General features: G+C 35.0%; 1 protein-coding gene and 1 long non-coding RNA gene across 2 annotated transcripts in view; both read left to right on the forward strand.

The window, feature by feature from the left end:
- Positions 1 to 19,270, forward strand: part of LOC132715397 (5-oxoprolinase-like) — a gene marked incomplete at its 5' end in the record, with an annotated part of 254,579 nt that overhangs the window by 127,593 nt on the left and 107,716 nt on the right. Inside the window, 2 exons of the mRNA XM_060698394.1 lie at positions 7,462 to 7,498; positions 10,206 to 10,316. Coding sequence (XP_060554377.1) covers positions 7,462 to 7,498; positions 10,206 to 10,316 — 148 coding nt within the window. The remainder of the gene's footprint in view (positions 1 to 7,461; positions 7,499 to 10,205; positions 10,317 to 19,270) is intronic.
- LOC132715395 (uncharacterized) lies at positions 832 to 4,542 on the forward strand. Its single transcript, XR_009623678.1, has 2 exons — positions 832 to 1,490; positions 1,868 to 4,542. It is a non-coding gene; the product is annotated as an uncharacterized LOC132715395 (long non-coding RNA).

A 19,270-nucleotide genomic window follows, 5' to 3' on the forward strand; every position in this document is an offset into this window, starting at 1 on the left:
ATGAAAATGTTGTTGAATGTGAATGTTAATTCAAAACAAAGTCAATCAGAATAGCCCAATTTCAGAGATACAGTGTAGTTGATTTCCCCATACAATAATGGATTCTTCCTTTAATTTCGTAACATCATCAGAAAGGAGACTGTGTCATTTCCGAAATAAAATGCAATGACGTATTTTGGTTCTTGCACATTTGATTTGTAAGATATTAATTCAAAACAAAGTCAATCAGAATAGCCCAATTTCAGAGATACAGTGTAGTTGATTTCCCCATACAATAATGGATTCTTCCTTTAATTTCGTAACATCATCAGAAAGGAGACTGTGTCATTTCCGAAATAAAATGCAATGACGTATTTTGGTTCTTGACATTGACTTGCACATTTGATTTGTAAGATATTGCACAAAAAAACGAAAGTGAACAAAAAATGTTGTATTTTTTTTTCACAAAAAAATAGCTTATTAAGATAAAAGTTTAATTTACAGTGCGGATATAACTTAAATTCTTCCTTCCGGTTTGCGGGAAAAATCATATATTTCAACATTGTGTACACCGGTCTTACTGAATCTGCTGAACGATTTATGACATAATATTTCATTCTGATTATAAACATACAATTCAAATCATTAAATAATAGATATCAATCAGTCCCAGAGTCTTAGAAAACATCTGTATCAATCTGACCTATAAACTAAACTAAACGGGAATTAGGACAAAAATGGCGACCTTGAACAAGGAAATTGAGAAATTTTGTAACATAAACTCGTATTTCAAAACAAAGAAGTGAAGATGAATACAATTATCGGTGTGCTTCGTTGAAACAGGTATTTTGTTAACTATTTGTGAAGTATTAAGGGATGACATTTAATATTTATGTAAATATCACCTCCCGTGATATGATTTCTAAAATTATACATGTTTTCGGCGATCTCCGAGGTCATTTTTCTGAATGACGTAAATCCGATGAGAAATCGGGAAGGGTGTGTGTGCATGCCTCATTAATTAGCGTGTGCACATTGCTTGATAATGCTTGATATATATTTTAAAATAAATTTGTCCATCTCAGACCCGTTTGTATACGAATCAAAACAATTACAATACGGAGATTGCCAATGAAAAATTGAGCTAGAATATACAAGATCAGATTTGATTGGTCGTCGTTATTTTTACCAGCCAATGAAATCGTTTGTTGCATAGTCATTTGATGTCAAAATACATGTACAAATACAATGACGACAACGGTGAAGTGTTAACCGCCTGGTTTTAATACTAACGATCTGAAAAAGGGTGCAAAAAACAAATGGAGGTGGGAGTGGTTAGCGGAAAAGGACTCTAAAGGTGAAAAATGGGATGCTTGGTTGAAGAAACCAAATGCAATGGGCTTTTGTGAAGTCTGTTCCAAAACGATCAACTAGACAAATCGAACAGAAAAAAGGTGCTTCTTAATCACGATTAGCTGAAGATGAGGACCACTAAAAGAATCTTAGACCAAGTAAGATCATTTCTCTGTGTAGTTTAGCCACTATCTCGAGTAAGCAACAAAAAGAGGTTTAGTTGTGCATTGTGTAGTTAATAAACAATTCACATTACCCCACCCTCTTTTTCTTCTGTCTTCCCCCAACTTTCATGTGGTCTGGGCAAGGGTTGGGGGTTGAATTAAAAAATGGCCTTGTGCAGGGGAACCTATGCCCAAATTTTTAATAGGTCTGGAGATTTTTTCCCAGCTTGATATTATTTTAAGGATTAGAACACGATTTTCTTTATCAGTTTGATTATCTCCTTGTTTCCAAACTAAATTGACAATTTATGAGTATGATATTTTATTTGATATGTTTCATACATCTTTTATTTGAAAATTGTTTTTTTCAGGTACTGCCAGGCTCATCAAAAGCTGTGGACAAAAAGATTGAAAGTATGCAAGACCGTATTGCCAAACAAAGAGCAATCACAACTGCCTTTCTTAGTGAACATTGACTGCCATTTTCCATAGCAGGCGATCTCTAACATCTTGCCAAACGTTTAGCTGAAGACAAGCCTGCTCTTGAAAAAACTACTCTTTCTCCAACCAGTGCAATGTACATAACAACACATGGTGTAGCCAAATCTGTTAAGGATGGAGTGAAGTCAAAAGTGAAAGATAAGTTAATATCTTTGAATATGGATGAGGCAACTAACAAAAAACAATAACAAAGTACTGAATATAATCTTTCAGTACTTTGATGATGAAACTAGTCAAGTAGTAATGGATCATTTAGGATTGAGAATTCAAAATGTTTCCACATCTGAAGAAATTGTCAAGTCAGTTGAAAGTGTGCTGCATCAACAAGTGGAAGACAATGGAAAAGGATTAAATTTAAGATATGAAATAGAAAATAGTAAAAAGAATGAACATAATTTGTTATGTGGAATGTGTATATATTGCTTAAATAGTATTGCTCAGTGAATTTGAGTAAATTTTAACATATCAGATTAATTACATCTGAAGATAAATAAAGCACTTGAGAATGTATCTGAGCCTTTTTTTGAACTTTTAAATTCACTAAATTGTAAAAGCTTCCAAGGGCCTCCAGCCCCCTGAACCCCTAGCCAGGGCGTTGCCCTGGACCCACCGGGGGCCCTAGCGGCCCCCTGACCCCCAACTTTTTCTTTCAGTATTTTCAGTTTCTGTAACTTTTACCCCTGCATGTACACATGTGTTTATCACCTCAATAAATGTAAGTGAAAATGGAACAATAATTATGGTAATTATCCATGGTGCTAGAAATACTCTTTATCATGTTAACTAAGCAAGAAGCTTATAATTGCTTAACCTTACAATAGTTATCAATTTAAACTTGAAAATCTACTCTAAATGACTTCCCAAACAGTAATTTCTGAAAACATGAAAAAGATTCGTGTAGAAAAATAACACAAGAAAAAACTGATTTGACTCGTGAAAATTTTTGGCCAAACAGTCTGCCACGTGAAATTCTGACCTTCCTGAGATCCCTGCTGTTTGTTTTTTAGCTCACCTGTCACAAAGTGACAGGGTGAGCTTTTGTGATCGCTTTTCGTCCGGCGTCCGTCCGTCGTCCGTCCGTAAACTTTTACTTTAAATGACATCTCCTCATAAACCGCTAAGCCAATTTCATCCAAACTTCACAGGAATGTTCCTTTGGTGGTCACCTTTAAAAATTGTTCAAAGAATTTAATTCCATGCAGAACTCTGGTTGCCATGGCAACCAAAAGAAAAAACTTTAAATATCTTCTTTTAAAAAAACATAAGAGCTAGAGCTTAGATATTTGGCATGAAACATCTTCTAGTGAGTGTCTACCAAGTTTGTTCAAATAAAAGCCCTGGGGTCAAAATTGGCCCCGCCCCAGGGGGTCATTGATTTTCCCTATATGCATATAGTAAAAAATTAAAAAGTCTTCTTTTAAAGAACCCAAAGAGCTAGAGCTAAGATATTTAGCATGAAATATGTTCTAATGGGTGTCTACCAAGTTTGTTCAAATAAAAGCCCTGGGGTCAAAATTGGCCCAGCCCCGGGGGGTCATTGATTTTCCCCATATGCATATAGTAAAAACTTAAATAAAATTCTTTTAAAGAACTCAAAGAGCTATGGCTAAGATATTGAGCATCAAACATGTTCTAATAGGTGTCTACCAAGTTTGTTCAAATAAAAGCCCTGGGGTCAAAATTGGCCCCGCCCCAGGGGGTCATTGATTTTCCCTATGTGCATATAGTAAAAACTTAAAAAATCTTCTTTTAAAGAACCAAAAGAGTTAGAGCTAAGATATTTAGCATGAAACATGTTCTAATAAGTGTCTACCAAGTTTGTTCAAATAAAAGCCCTTGGGTCAAAATTGGCCCCGCCTCGGGGGGGTCATTGATTTTCCCTATATGCATATAGTAAAAACTTAAAAAATCTTCTTTTAAAGAACTCAAAGAGCTATGGCTAAGATATTGAGCATGAAACATGTTCTAATAGGTGTCTACCAAGTTTGTTCAAATAAAAGCCCTGGGGTCAAAATTGGCCCCACCCCGGGGGGTCATTGATTTTCCCTATATGCATATAGTAAAAACTTAAAAAATCTTCTTTTAAAGAACTCAAAGAGCTATGGCTAAGATATTTAGCATCAAACATGTTCTAATAGGTGTCTACCAAGTTTGTTCAAATAAAAGCCCTGGGGTCAAAATTGGCACCGCCCCGGGGGTCATTGATTTTCCTTATATGTGTATAGCAAAAACTTTAAAAAATCTTCTTTGAAAAAACCCAAATAGCTAGAGTTAAGATATCAAGCATGAAACATCTTTTAGTGAGTGTCTACAAAGTTTGTTCAAATAAAAGACCAGGGGTCAAAATTGGCCCCGCCCCGGGGGTCATTGATTTTCTTTATGTGTATAGCAAAAACTTAAAATCTTCTTAGGAAAAACCCAAATAGCTAGAGTTTAGATATTAAGCATGAAACATCTTCTAGTAAGTGTCTACAAAGTTTGTTCAAATAAAAGCCCTGGGGTCAAAACTGGCCTGGCCCCAGGGGTGTCATTGTTTTTAACTATATGTGTATAGTAAAAACTTTAAAAAAATCTTCTTTTAAAAAGCCCAATGAGCTAGAGCTTAGATGTTTAGCATGAAACATCTTCTTATGGGTGTCTACCAAGTTTGTGCAAATAAAAGCCCTTGGGTTAAATTGGCCCTGCAACGTTTGGGGGGGGGGGGGCTATATACAGGTGAGCGACCTCAGGGCCATCATGGCCCTCTTGTTTTTTTAATAACATTTTACATGATTTAATTGTATGATTAAACCTGTGTATAGAGCCACTCATGTGAACAGGAAGAAGTTTTTGTAGAAAGGGATGTCCTAATATGATAAACCATAGATGCTTGGGGGTTAGATCCTGTCCCCAACATGATACCCCTGAGTAAACACTTTTATCAAAAATTATTTTAATATTTAAACACTAATGGGATATCTGGTACAACTATAATACTGGTTTTCGAAAAATTTTACATAATCATATGCAAAAAAAATACTGTTTACCATCATGTATTGAGACTTGATTCCGGGCAGGCAGGCGAATTGGTTGGGCCATTTTTGGTAACATTTTTCTCAGCAACTACTCTAGAGAACCTCATAATATTTAGTATACAGCATTAACACATTGTCCCATACCATGGGATTCGATTTCAGGTCTGTCACTCATCCACTTCATGTTTACTGACTTAGTTAAATTCATAATAATGGTCAATGGTAGGAATTTTTCCTAACAATTTTCTCAGCAACTACTTATCACAGCCTCTTGATATTTGGTATACAGCATCAACATGTAGTCACATACAATGGGATATGATTTCAGGTATGTGGCTCATCCACTTCCCGTTTGATGACTTAGTTAAATTTTCGGCATTAATTGTAAATGGAAGGAAATTTCCGTAACAGTTTTCTCAGCAACTACATAACACAGCCTCTTGATATTTGGTAATGTGACTGCATTAATATGTGGTCCCAAGTTCAGGTCTATCGCTTATCCACTTCCTGTTTACCGACTTAGTTAAATGTTCGACATTAATGGTCAATGGTAGTACATTTTTGTAACATCACAGCCTCATGAGTCATGTTATTTGGTATACAAATGCAACCCGGCCATTTTTGTCTTTGACCCATTTTTATTGAAGTATTATCCAAATTTGTACTTCGCCTTGTTAATAATGATGTCATTGTTAAAATTTTCATGATGTAAACACACTACAGGGAGTGTATTTTTTAGCAACCTATACTTTAAAGAAAAGAAAAAAGAGGTATTTCTATACACTTGATTGTATTCCTCTTGCTCAAAAATACTTTACATTTGACACTAACTAAATAACATTAAAGTATTTTATAAACATGTTGCTTGTTTTAAATAAGAAAAATCCAGTTAAGATCTATTCCTTAAGGTGAGCGATATACGGCCATCATGGCCCTCTTGTTACTTTTTGAACTTTGTCCAGGAAAAAACTCTTAAACTATAAGAGATATCAACATGAAACTTTGTAGGTAGATATATCTCATTGAGTAGAAGTGCAGAGCAAAAGAAACCATAACACTGTCTTGCCTATTTTTGGAGTTATTGCCCTTTGTTCATTTTTAAACTTAGAACTTTTTCTGGGACATCACTCTAAATATCAACATGAAACTTTGTAAATAGATAGATCTCATTGTGTAGAAGTGCAGTGCAAAAGAACCATAACTCTGCCTTGCCTATTTTTTTAATTTTGGCCCTTTGTTCATTTTTACACTTTGTACATGATATAACTCTGTTTATTCTGCTCACCAGAGCACAAAATACTCAAGGTGAGCTTAGTATAGTGATAACTCACCTTCCAGAGTATGTTCATCCATACTTAACAAAATGTCCTCCTAAAATACTAGATCCAGTATCATCAATACTTTATATGAATGCTCTTTTGATGATTCTATTTTAAAGTTTTAACAAACAAATCCTGTTTGTGATTGCAACCAACAAGAATACTGTAAAATCTTCTTGATTTGCAGCCAAAAGAAATAAAAGACAGAAAGAAAATATCAGCTCAGATTCAGTATCACTAAAAACAGCTCAAATTTTCTTTTTGGTTACTTTCAGAAAAAGGAATACACACTTCATAAAATGTTTAATAGGCTCTGTGAAATTATTATTGCCATGAAATATTTAAGTATGTATTTATGATTCCTTTTTTCCTGAAAAAATTGTTCATAATCTCCATATTGGATTCTAGATTAGTCCTGTCAGTTATGAATACATTCTAGCATTCTAGATTTTTATTGATCAGCATGTGAAGTTGTGCATCTGGGGTTTCACATGTCGTTTAATTCAATTTTGTTACAGGATCTTTAAGAGTTATTGCACTTGATTTCGTTTTTTTGCAATTTTCAACTTGTGTCAGGCATTTTTTTTTTTAACCTAAAAAGTATTTGACCTAGAGTCATGAACCACCTTAACATAAATGTATATATTTTCCTTAGATGTTGAATTTATTCAGAACTTACTGAGTTATTGCCCTTGACGTGGTTAAACCTTCGCAATTTACAACTTGTGTCATGCATAACTCAAGAAGTATTTGACCTAGAGTCATGAAGCATTACAGAAATGTTGGTCAGCATGGTGTAGTTGTGCACCTGTGGTCTTGCATGTTTTAATTTTCTTTTAAGCATACTTGAGGATTGGAAATTCTTGCAGCTCAATATTGTGAAAAATCAAGATGTAAACATGGGAAAAAATGCATGTCATTTTTATGCCCCAACCAATTAGGTGTAGGGAGAGTCATGTAGAATTTCCTGTTCCTGTCTGTGTCTGTCATACTATCCTGCTGTATGTCAGCAGACTGACAAAACAGAGGAATGTTGGACACATTTCTAGTTTCAGATAAAGATAAAATGAGTAAAATTAATGAAACAAAATTTGAAAGGAAATTATTATATGGCTGAAAATTAATTTTCAGGGTGCTACAGAGAACTTCCATTTCCACAAATATCAAGGTAAGTTCTTTTTTATAGGGATTTTTACTACATGTACTTACATATTTTTATTTCTGTGATTTTTTAGCTCGACTATTCGAAGAATATGAGAGCTATTGTAGTCGCCCCGGCGTCCGCGTCGGCGTCTGCGTTGGTTAAAGTTTTTTGTAAATTCAAATATCTCAATTAATGCTTGAGATATTCAATAGAAACTTACAATACTTATTTATAGTAACAATGTACATCAGATTGACAAGTTGGATAACTCTGTCTACAATATTGACAGAATAATGCCCCTTTTTAACTTAGAAATTTTGGTTAAAGTTTTTTGTAAAGTCAAATATCTCAATTATTGCATGAGATATTCAATTGAAACTTGCAATACTTATTTATAGTAACAATGTACATCAGATTGACAAGTTGGATAACTCTGTCTACAATATTGACAGAATTATGCCCCTTTTTAACTTAGAAATTTTGGTTAAAGTTTTTTGTAAAGTCAAATATCTCAATTATTGCATGAGATATTCAATTGAAACTTGCAATACTTATTTATAGTAACAATGTACATCAGATTGACAAGTTGGATAACTCTGTCTACAATATTGACAGAATTATGCCCCTTTTTAACTTAGAAATTTTGGTTAAAGTTTTTTGTAAAGTCAAATATCTCAATTATTGCATGAGATATTCAATTGAAACTTACAATACTTATTTATAGTAACAATGTACATCAGATTGACAAGTTGGATAACTCTGTCTACAATATTGACAGAATTATGCCCCTTTTTAACTTAGAAATTTTGGTTAAAGTTTTTTGTAAAGTCAAATATCTCAATTATTGCATGAGATATTCAATTGAAACTTGCAATACTTATTTATAGTAACAATGTACATCAGATTGACAAGTTGGATAACTCTGCCTACAATATTGACAGAATTATGCCCCTTTTTAACTTAGAAATTTTGGTTAAAGTTTTTTGTAAAGTCAAATATCTCAATTATTGCTTGAGATAATCAATTCAAAAATTGTCACAAGGGTGAGTATAATAATGCTTATTACTGACTAAGAATTTACGTTCAAGTTGCATACCACCTCAGATATTTTCCTAATTCCATTGACATCTCGCTTTGAAACAAGTTGAAATTTTATGCACTTCTTTGAGAGCATAATAGGACTCTCCTGAAGACCTATAGCCGTAACATGATTTAAAGAAAAATTTGGCCCTTTTGTTAATTTAGAAAATCTTACATTATCAAGGCTCTTTTAATATCAAACACTTAGAATAGTCGAGCATGCTGTCCTACCGACAGCTCTTGTTATTGTAGTGCAATTTATAACTTTCCAACTACCGATTGCTATTCTCTTGAAAATCTGTGCAAGTTGATGGCTTCATGAGGCATTTTTTTTTATTTGATTTGCTTTAATTAAAAGTGCTCTTTGTTACAATAAAAATTATTTAAAAAATCAAAAAAAATTTAATACTGATTGCTTAAAGTTTGTTATCCCCCGCCGATGGAATCGGGAGGGGGATATAGTTTTAGCGTTGTCTGTCCGTCCATCCTTTCGTCCATCTGTCCGTCCGAATTTCGTTTCCGGAGTAGTTCTCTGCAACTACTGGCTGGAATTCAACGAAACTTTATGGGTATCATCAATATCAAGAGGAGATGCGCATATCGTCGGCTTGTTCCGGTCAGACATTTTAACTCAGAGTTATGGCCCTTGATTAGTTATGTAGTATGCATATAGAGTAAAAATCGTTTCCGCACTACTTCTCTGCAACTACTGGCTGAAATTCAACAAAACTTTATGGGAACCTTCAATACCAAGAGGAGATGCGCATATCGTCGGCTTGTTCGGGTCAGACACTTTAACTCAGAGTTATGGCCTTTGATTAGTTATGCAATATGCATATGGAGTAAAAATCGTTTCCGGAGTAGTTCTCTGCAACTACTGGCTGGAATTCAACGAAACTTCATGGGAATCATCAATATCAAGAGGAGATGCGCATATCATCGGCTTGTTCCGGTCAGACCCTTTAACTCAGAGTTATGGCCCTTGATTAGTTATGTAGTATGCATATAGAGAGAAAATCGTTTCCGCACTACTTCTCTGCAACTTACTGGCTGGAATTCAACGAAACTTTATGGGAACCTTCAATACCAAGAGGAGATGCGCATATCGTCAGCTTGTTCTGGTCAGACACTTTAACTCAGAGTTATGGCCCTTGATTAGTTATGCAGTATCCATATAGAAAAATATTTGTTTCCTCGCTACTTCTCTGCTACTACTGGCTGGAATTCAATGAAACTTTATGGGATACTAAGAGGAGATGTGCATATAGTCGCCTTGTTCCAGTCAGATACTTTAACTCAGATTTATGGCCCTTGATTAGTTATGTAGTATGCATACATCTCATTGGCATTTCCAGATTTTGCTATTTAACACAAAGTTATGGCTCTGTTATTGCCCTGAATATTTATCAAGTTCAAAGAATATTACTGTTTATGCCATGATTAATATATAAATAAAGCCTTATGTCTTCAGTTGTTGTGTTAATAATAACCAGTACTCGGCGGGGGATATAAATTCAACCAATTTGCTTGTTTTCATTACGTTATATATATATATATATATATATATAAATAGTTCAAAGTAATGCTGTATATATGAACAACATGTTATTTTATATGATTTGTATAATACTGAGTGTATAATGTATTTTAGGAAAGGTTAGACTTCTCTTGTGCAATGTTTGGTCCAGATGGTGGACTGGTTGCTAATGCCCCACATATACCTGTTCACTTAGGAGCCATGCAGGAAACTGTGCAATATCAGGTTAGTTTTTGTGTCACCTCTACTGAGTATTGACGACATATAGGGATCACTTCTCTGTCATCTGTCCATCCGTCCGTCACAAAACTTGTCCATACTACTCTTCATAAACTACTGGTGCAATTTCATCCAAACTTTACAGGAATGATCAGTACCAAGTCTAGATGCGCATGTCGTCATTTTCCGGTTCAATGATTTTCATCAGAGTTATGGCCCTTTAACAACTTTAAGCTCGACTTTTGACCGCCTCCGTGGTTGAGGGGTTAGAGTCAATGACTTCTAATCCAGTTACCTCTCTGGCGTGGGTTTGATCCCCGGGAGATGGTTTGGTAGTTTAGCGCAGAGGAAGGTAGTCTAGTACTGGTGTAACTCTCCAGGAACGATGGTTAGGAAACAACCCACCTATATGACTGAAATACTGTTGGGAAAAGGCGTAAAATGAAACAAACAAACAAAGCTCGACTTTTTTATGCTCCCCGAAAAATTTCGGGGGAGCATATAGTCGGCGCCTTGTCCGTCTGTCCGTCCGTTGTCTTGTCCGGAGCATAACTTGAAAACCCTTGGAGATAATTTGTTGAAACTTCATACAGTGGTAGAGGGCATCGAGGGGGAGTGCAGTGTCAAAGAACCATAACTCTATTTTGCCCGGTTTTTGAATTATCTCCCCTTATAGAAAAATATTTGTCCGGGGCATAACTCTAAAACTATAAGAGATATCAACATGAAACTTTGTAGGTGAATAGATCTCAATGCGTAGATGTGCAGTGCATAAGAACAATAACTCTTTTTGTCCTACTTTTGGAGTTATTGCCCTTTGTTTATTTTAATACTTTGAACTTGAACTTTGTCCGGAACATAACTTGAAAACCCTTGGAGATAATTTGTTTAAACTTCATACAGTGGTAGAGGGCTTGGAGGGGGAGTGCAGTGTTAAAGAACCATAACTCTATTTTGCCTGGTTTTTGAATTATCTCCCCTTATAGAAAAATCTTGTCCGGGGCATAACTCTAAAACTATAAGAGATATCAACATGAAACATTGTAGGTAGATAGATCTCATTGAGTAGAGGTGCAGTGCAAAAGAACCATAACTCTGTTAAGCCTTATTTTTGAATAATCTCCCCTTTTAGAAAAATCTTGTCCAGGACATAGCTGTAAAACTATAAGAGATATCAACATGAAACTTTGTAGGTAGATAAATCTCAATGGGTAGATGTGCAGTGCACAAGAATCATAACTCTACCTTGCCTAATTCTGGAGTTATTGCCCTTTGTTTATTTTTACTTTTTGAATTGTCCAGGACATAACTCGGAAATCATGAGAGATATCATCAAGAAACTTTGTAGGTTGATAGATCACATTGATTAGAAGTGCAGTGCAAAGAACTGTTACTCTGCCTTGCCTAATTTTGGAATTATTGCACTTTGAACTTTTTCCACGGACATAACTCTGAAACTACAAGAGGTGTACTTTCCTGTGTCCAAAACCTATTCGGGGAGCATCACCCGGCTCAAACCGGGCTCTTGTTTTTTAAAGAAGAGGTATTGTTACAGTCATGTCGCCGTTGTGGTTGCTGTCCACAAACTTGTACCTCGATCATAACTTTTTAAGTAAATGATGAATTGCCTTCATACTTGGCCACAACAACCCTTGGGACAAGACCTTTTAGTACACCAGACTGACCTTGACCTTCAAGGTTGAATGTCTAATTTGTGCTTGTTTTTCGCTGATTTTTAGCTCACCTGACCACAAAGTGATGGGGCTATGTCCGTCATCGTGCATTGTGCGTCGTGCGTCATTCGTCGTCAACAATTGGGTTTTTAACAGTCTAGCAGTCACAGTTTTGATTGGATCATTGTCAAACTTTGTCAGAATGTTTGTCTCAATGAAATACAGATCGAGTTTCTCAAGCCAAAAACTAGGTCACAGGAGCTAAAAAAAGAAAAAGCTTGTTAACACTCTAGTGGCTGCAGTTTTGATCCAAATATTCTGGAAATTTGTCAGGAAGGTTGTTTTAATGATTTCTAGGTCAAGTTCGAAGATGGGTCATCTCCGGTCAAAAACTAGGTCACAGGAGCTAAAAATAGAAAAAGCTTGTTAACACTCTAGTGGCTGCAGTTTTGATCCAAATATTCTGGAAATTTGTCAGGAAGGTTGTTTTAATGATTTCTAGGTCAAGTTCGAAGATGGGTCATCTCCGGTCAAAAACTAGGTCACAGGAGCTAAAAATAGAAAAAGCTTGTTAACACTCTAGTGGCTGCAGTTTTGATCCAAATATTCTGAAAATTTGTCAGGAAGGTTGTTTTGATGATTTCTAGGTCAAGTTCGAAGATGGGTCATCTCCGGTCAAAAACTAGGTCACAGGAGCTAAAAATAGAAAAAGCTTGTTTACACTCTACTGGCTGCAGTTTTGATCCAAGTATTTTGGAAATTTGTCAGGAAGGTTGTTGTGATGATTTCTAGGTCAAGTTAGAAGATGGGTCATCTCCGGTCAAAAACTAGGTCACAGGAGCTAAAAATAGAAAAAGCTTGTTAACACTCAAGTGGCTACAGTTTTGATCCAAATATTCTAGAAATTTGTCAAGAAGTTTGTTTTGATAATTTCTAGGTCAAGTTCGAAGATGGGTCATCTCCGGTCAAAAACTAGGTCACAGGAGCTAAAAATAGATAAAGCTTGTTAACACTCTACTGGCTGCAGTTTTGATCCAAATATTCTGGAAATTTGTCAGGAAGGTTGTTTTGATGATTTCTAGGTCAAGTTCGAAGATGGGTCATCTACGGTCAAAAACTAGGTCACAGAAGCTAAAAATAGAAAAATCTTTATAACACTGTAGTGGCTCCAGTTTTGATTCAAATATTCTGGAAATTTGTCCGAAATGTTGTTTTGATGATTTCTAGGTCAAGTTCGAATATGGGTCATCTCCAGTCAAAAATTAGGTCGCATTGCCCAAATATGGAAAACCCTTTTAACACACTAGAGGTTACATTTTTTACTCAATTGTCATCAAACTTGGCCAGGATGCTTGTCTAAGACATCGCTTGGATGCGGTTGATGGGTCAGGGGAGCGATCCAGGGCCATCATGGCCCTCTTGTTTCTATTTGTGGCTATAACTTTGTTATTTATGAATGGATTCTCTTAATAATCTTTTAGGATAGGCCTTCAAGTTGACCAGACTGAACTTGACAATCACTCACAAGTGACCTTGACCTTCAAGGTCAAATGTCCAAATTTTGCTTTTTTCTTGATCTTAGTACAGGCTGTCAACCAATTCCTATATTCCTATAAAACTCCTATATTTTGGGTCGGAATCCTATATTTTAAAAAACCTCCTATTTTTCCTATATTCTCCAATATTTTGAGTATTTTTCCTATATTTTTAAAAAAAATATATTGCCGAGGAATTCAAAGAGATTTAAATTTTGGTACTGCTTTTGGCCTTTTGTATTTTACAGGTAAGAGAATGTGTATGCCTGCATCAGCATCACATTACTATGCTCAAGGCTGTGCTCCACATAGCCATCTGCATGGTCACCATGAAAAGCAGTGCATCAGTATGTCAACTTTATTTCAGGTGACCATTCAGATGATGGTCATGCATTGCTGTAACTTTCTGCTGATGCTGTGGTTCAAAGCTAATGCAGGCTGTCCAGCATCCCTAAAATTCCTAAAAAAGTGAAAAATTCGAAGGGAATTCCTAAAAATGCCCTATTTTTTCACTGAAATTCCTAATTATTTTTATCTTTTGTACTAAACATACTTATAACTTGTAACCCTGTAAACATAACTCAAAGTCGACCATGTTTTGAACATTGTCAAAAATGATTTGGCCATGATTTGCCAACTCAAAATTGATGACATTGAAATGGTTTCGTTTCAACTAAAAGTTACTTTGACTATGTCAGTAACATTGCTATTTCATAATCAAAGCAGTTGTTGATAATCATGTTGACAGTTAACAGCAAAAACACTACCATATCATTGTCCTGAAACTTAAATCATAACAATAAGAGTCCACTTATTCTGGAATATTTTGACACTGTTTTGCCAACTCCAGATATCTTGAAGTTTATGTTTGTTCATTTTATCCAAATTTCTGAAGTGGTCCATTTATATCATATCATATTTGAAAATGATCATTATGAAGCTGTTGTAACACAATCTTAATTAAAAACATGTATAAATACTTGTCAAAAATTAATGTACAATTTGTTTACTCACTACTCTTTTATTTAAATCTGCATAATATCAAAACAACATTGTAAAGTACTGAATGGGTTAACATAGACTTTGAAAAATTAATTCTTTCCCTCATACTTATTTATTCTTTTCGTATCTTTGTAGGAGAAATTGCTTATTTTGCCACAAAGTTATCAATTTCATTCAGTTCTTGTTCTTTCATTCATATGGTGCAATTTAGGAAAGGCAGACTCATATAATTAATCACACTCAAAATAATTTGGCAGTTCAGTAATATAAAGCTCATTTCCAATTACAATGTACACACATTTTGCAATAATGTGATCTAGATAAACTGCAATTGAATAGTCTGTGTGATGAACTTTTTTGATGTGCGATTCTTTGTGTTGATTACAGATGCTTCCCATTTATTCAAATGACTGTACTAAGGCAAATGCCTTTTTACTTTTTACCTACTTTTACAAAAAAATTTCATGTTTCCATAATTATGATTCAAAAGCTGCATTGTGCAAGAATTTCACTGTATAAGAATTCCTTTTAGACACTTGTGGTTATAACATTCCCAAAACATAGGTAGAACATGTTCTTTTTGACTTGTTCAGCCATTTTAAAAAATATGGTTTGAACATGATTTGACTGTGACCATTTCTGCAGGGGAGGCAGTTGTCCAGTGAGTCTTTATGGCCCTTTGTATATTTTTTCCTTATACAGAATATATAGTGAACAATTTCTACAGTGCGCAACTTTTCCTACATTTCTCAACGGATTTTGACCAAACTTTCACAGAAGCTTTGTCATCAAGTGCCCTGGCGCATATTGTCAGGGTTTTGTGATTGGATAATATTTGACCTTATTATGGCCCTTTGTTTTTTTTCCTTATACAGAATTGAACAAATTCTTCTGTACTGAACTCTTCCTACATTTCTCAACGGATTTTGTTCAAACTTTCACAGAAGCTTTGTCATCAAGTGCCCTAGCACATATTTTTCGGGGTTTTGTGATTGGATAATTTTTTACCTAATTATGGCCCTTTGTTTTTTTTCCTTATACAGAATATATATAGTGAACACTTCTTCTGTGCGCAATTCCTCCTACATTATTCATGTTTTACATAACACATAGTTACATTGTTTGTTGCTTGTATTTGTATTTCAAATACAACATATTTATCTACAATGGTGATAATTGAAAACCTGGTTTCATGGCATTGCCATGTTTCTTGTCTTTCTTTCTTTTTATTTCTTTTGGCTGCAAATGAAGAGGATTTTACAGTATTTTTGTTGGATTTGTTTGTTAAAACATTAAAATATACACACCAAAAGAGCATACATACCATAACATATAAATCATTTTCAACAATACAGTCCATAATGATGTTTTTATGAAATAGTTTATCTTGAAGTTTTAAATAATCACAGACTGGCCACATCTTGGTTCACTGCATTTTCTAACTTGGGGCGTTATCTTGTTTTCTCTAAATTCTGAACTTATTTGGTAATTGTCTTTTGCATTTTATAATGTAAGTGGTGCTTATTATCTTTGTCATTTTTTCATCATGTTTAATAATTTCCATGTTTGTTTTAATTATGCCAAACAGTTCTCTGTTTTTCAGATAACATGTTGAAATATATGATAAAATTTTTCTTTAGAATGCTTTGGAAATTCCTAGGGCAACCTTACTTCAAGTTCATTGATTTTCACTACTTTTTTTGCATATAGTATAAAATAAAAAAAAATCTTCTTATCTGAAGGTACAAAACTTAGAGCTTTGATGTTTGGTATATACAGTCGACTCTGCTTATAACAAACTCAATGGGACATTTAAATATCTTTCGTAATATCCGAAGTTTGCTAAAAGCGAAGTAGCAACAAGTTGCTGACTTGTTTGGGTGGGTAAATTTGCTGTGAAAAAGGCATACCTGTAACTGGTTAACTCCTTACCAGAACTCTACTTTTAACTTTTACAGAAAGAATTTCTAAAAAATCTATTTCTTGTCTTGATTAAATAAAATCATGTAATTATTGTCATCAGGACATATCTAAAAATAAGTCCTGATATTTCCTGTCTTTTCCTATTGATAATATTAAAGTCCTGACAATTACTGTTTTGTCCTGTTCAGTTTCTTCAGAAGTTTTGAGAAGTCCTGTAAACAGAACTTTTGTTAAGAGGTAGGAAACAAATCCTTAGACAATTCTGTGATTTTTAGCTCACCTGTTACAAAGTGACATGGTGAGCTTTTGTGATCGCTTTTCGTCTGTCGTCCATCCGTCCGTAAACTTTTACTTTAAACGACATCTCCTCATAAATCGCTAAGCCAATTTCATTCAAACTTCACAGGAATGTTCATTTGGTAGTCAACTTTAAAAATTGTTCAAAAATTTAATTCCAAGCAGAACTCTGGTTGCCATGGCAACCGAAAGAAAAAACTTAAAATATCTTCTTTTAGAAAACCGAAAGAGCTAGAGCTTAAATATTTGGCATGAAACATCATCTAGTCAGTCTACCAAGTTTGTTCAAATTAAAGTCCTGGGGTAAAAATTGGCCTGCCCCAGGGGGTCATTGATTTTCCTTATTTGTATATAGTAAAAACTTGGCCCCTCAGAGGGGGTGGGTCATTGTTTTTCACTATATCTATATAGTAAAAACTTAAAAATCTTCTTATAAAAAACCCAAAGAGCTTAGAGTTTAGATACTAAGCATGAAATATCTTCTAGTGAGTTTCTACCAAGTTTGTTCAGATAAAAGCCGTGGGGTCAAAATTGGCCCCTCAGAGGGGAGGGGCGGTGATTGTTTTTCCCTATATGTAATAGTAAAAACTTAAAAAATCTTCTTATAAAAACCCCAAAGAGCTAGAGCTTATATATTTATCATGAAACATTTTCTAATGAGTGTCTATCAAGTTTGTTCAAATAAAAGCCCTTGGTTTAAAATTGGCCTTGGCCCAGGAGTCTATATACAGGTGAGCGATTTCAGGGCCCTCTTGTTAAGGACTTCCTGACAACAGTAAATATTTTCTGCACAAGTACTTTATTTAACTTATATCATCAAGGTCAAATTATTGAAATTTGCTTTGTCATAATTCTGTTATTTATTTAGGAATTCAATGATTCATACTTGGAAAAAAGAACCCACATGCCTAAACTGACATGTTGAATTATTTTGATATTACCATTTTTGACCTTTAATTGACCTTAATCTTCAAGGTCAATTGCAGTGGAGCCTTGCTAATCTGAACTCTTCTAATCTTGAATCCTTTCTTATCCAAACAAAGTGTCTGGTACCGATTTTATTCGTTCTATTTTCAATAATAAAAAAACCTTTTGGATCCGGAACCTGTCTACTCTGAATTCTGGACGATTTTTTCAATGGCTGGGGCATAAAGTGTTACCCTGTTCCGTCATTCCATCCTTCCGTCATCATCAGTCTCCGTTCATTATCTTAGTAAAGGTTGCGCACATTCCATATGGATATATCATGAGAAAATACATGTCAAGTTGGAATTTGGTCATGGTCTGATGATTTTTGGCAGAGTTATGCCCCTTGATAAAATTTTCAGTTTCCGTTCATTATCTACACATTCAACTCAAATTTGACATATGGATACATCAAAGGAATGTGCAGGTCAAGTTCCAATTTGGTCATGGTTTGATGATTTCTGGCAGAGTTATGCCCCTTTCACTTTGAAAATAATATGAAATTTTCAGTTTCCATTCATTATCTCCCCAACGGTATGTAACGATCGCACCTCAATGTAAACAAATATTCACATTACCCCTTCCACTTCCTTTTCCTTAGAAGAATTGATATGTTTTTATGCCACCGCAGCATGTGCGATGCGGTGGCATATAGCGATTCACCTGTGTGTGTGTGCGTGTGTTGGTGTGTGTGTTTGTGTGTGTGTTATATAGATTATATAGTGAACTTAAAAAATCTTCTTGTGAAAAACCACTAGTCCAATTTCAACCAAACTTGGCAGGATTGTTCCTTGGGTGAAGGGCTTCCAAAGTTGTTCAAAGAATTTCATTCCATGCACAAATCTGGTTGCCATGGCAACCAAAAGGAATTATAAGAATAATTTTAAAAAATCTTCTTGTAAAGACCCAAAAGACCTAGAGCTTAGATATTTTGCATAAGGCATTGTCTGGTAGACCTCTAACAAGATTGTTCAAATTATAGCCCTGGGGTCAAAAATGGCCCCGCCCCGGGGGTCATTGATTTTCACTATGTACATATAGTAAAAACTTAAAATACCTTCTTGTAAAAACCCAAAAGGCCTAGAGCTTAGATATTTTGCATAAGGCATCGTCTGGTAGACCCTTACCAAAATTGTTCAAATTATAGCCCTGGGGTCAAAAATGGCCCCGCCCCGGGGGTCATTGATTTTCACTATGTACATATAGTAAAAACTTAAAATACCTTCTTGTAAAAACCCAAGAGGCCTTGAGCTTAGATATTTTGCATAACGCATCGTCTGGTAGACCCTTACCAAGATTGTTCAAATTATAGCCCTTGGGTCAAAATCTGCCCCGCCCCGGGGTCATTGATTTTCACTATATGTACATATAGTAAAAACTTAAAACACCTTCTTGTAAAGACCCAAAAGGCCTAGAGCTTATATATTTTGCATAAGGCATTGTCTGGTAGACCTCTAACCAGATTGTTCAAATTATAGCCCTGGGGTCAAAATTGGCCCCGCCCCGGGGGTCATTGGTTTTCCTTATATGTATATAGTTAAAACTTATAGTAAAAACTTCAAAA

The sequence above is a fragment of the Ruditapes philippinarum genome, unplaced genomic scaffold (genome assembly GCF_026571515.1).
Source record: "Ruditapes philippinarum isolate M1 unplaced genomic scaffold, ASM2657151v2 ctg66_1_1_1_1, whole genome shotgun sequence".
NCBI classification, from domain to species: domain Eukaryota; kingdom Metazoa; phylum Mollusca; class Bivalvia; order Venerida; family Veneridae; genus Ruditapes; species Ruditapes philippinarum.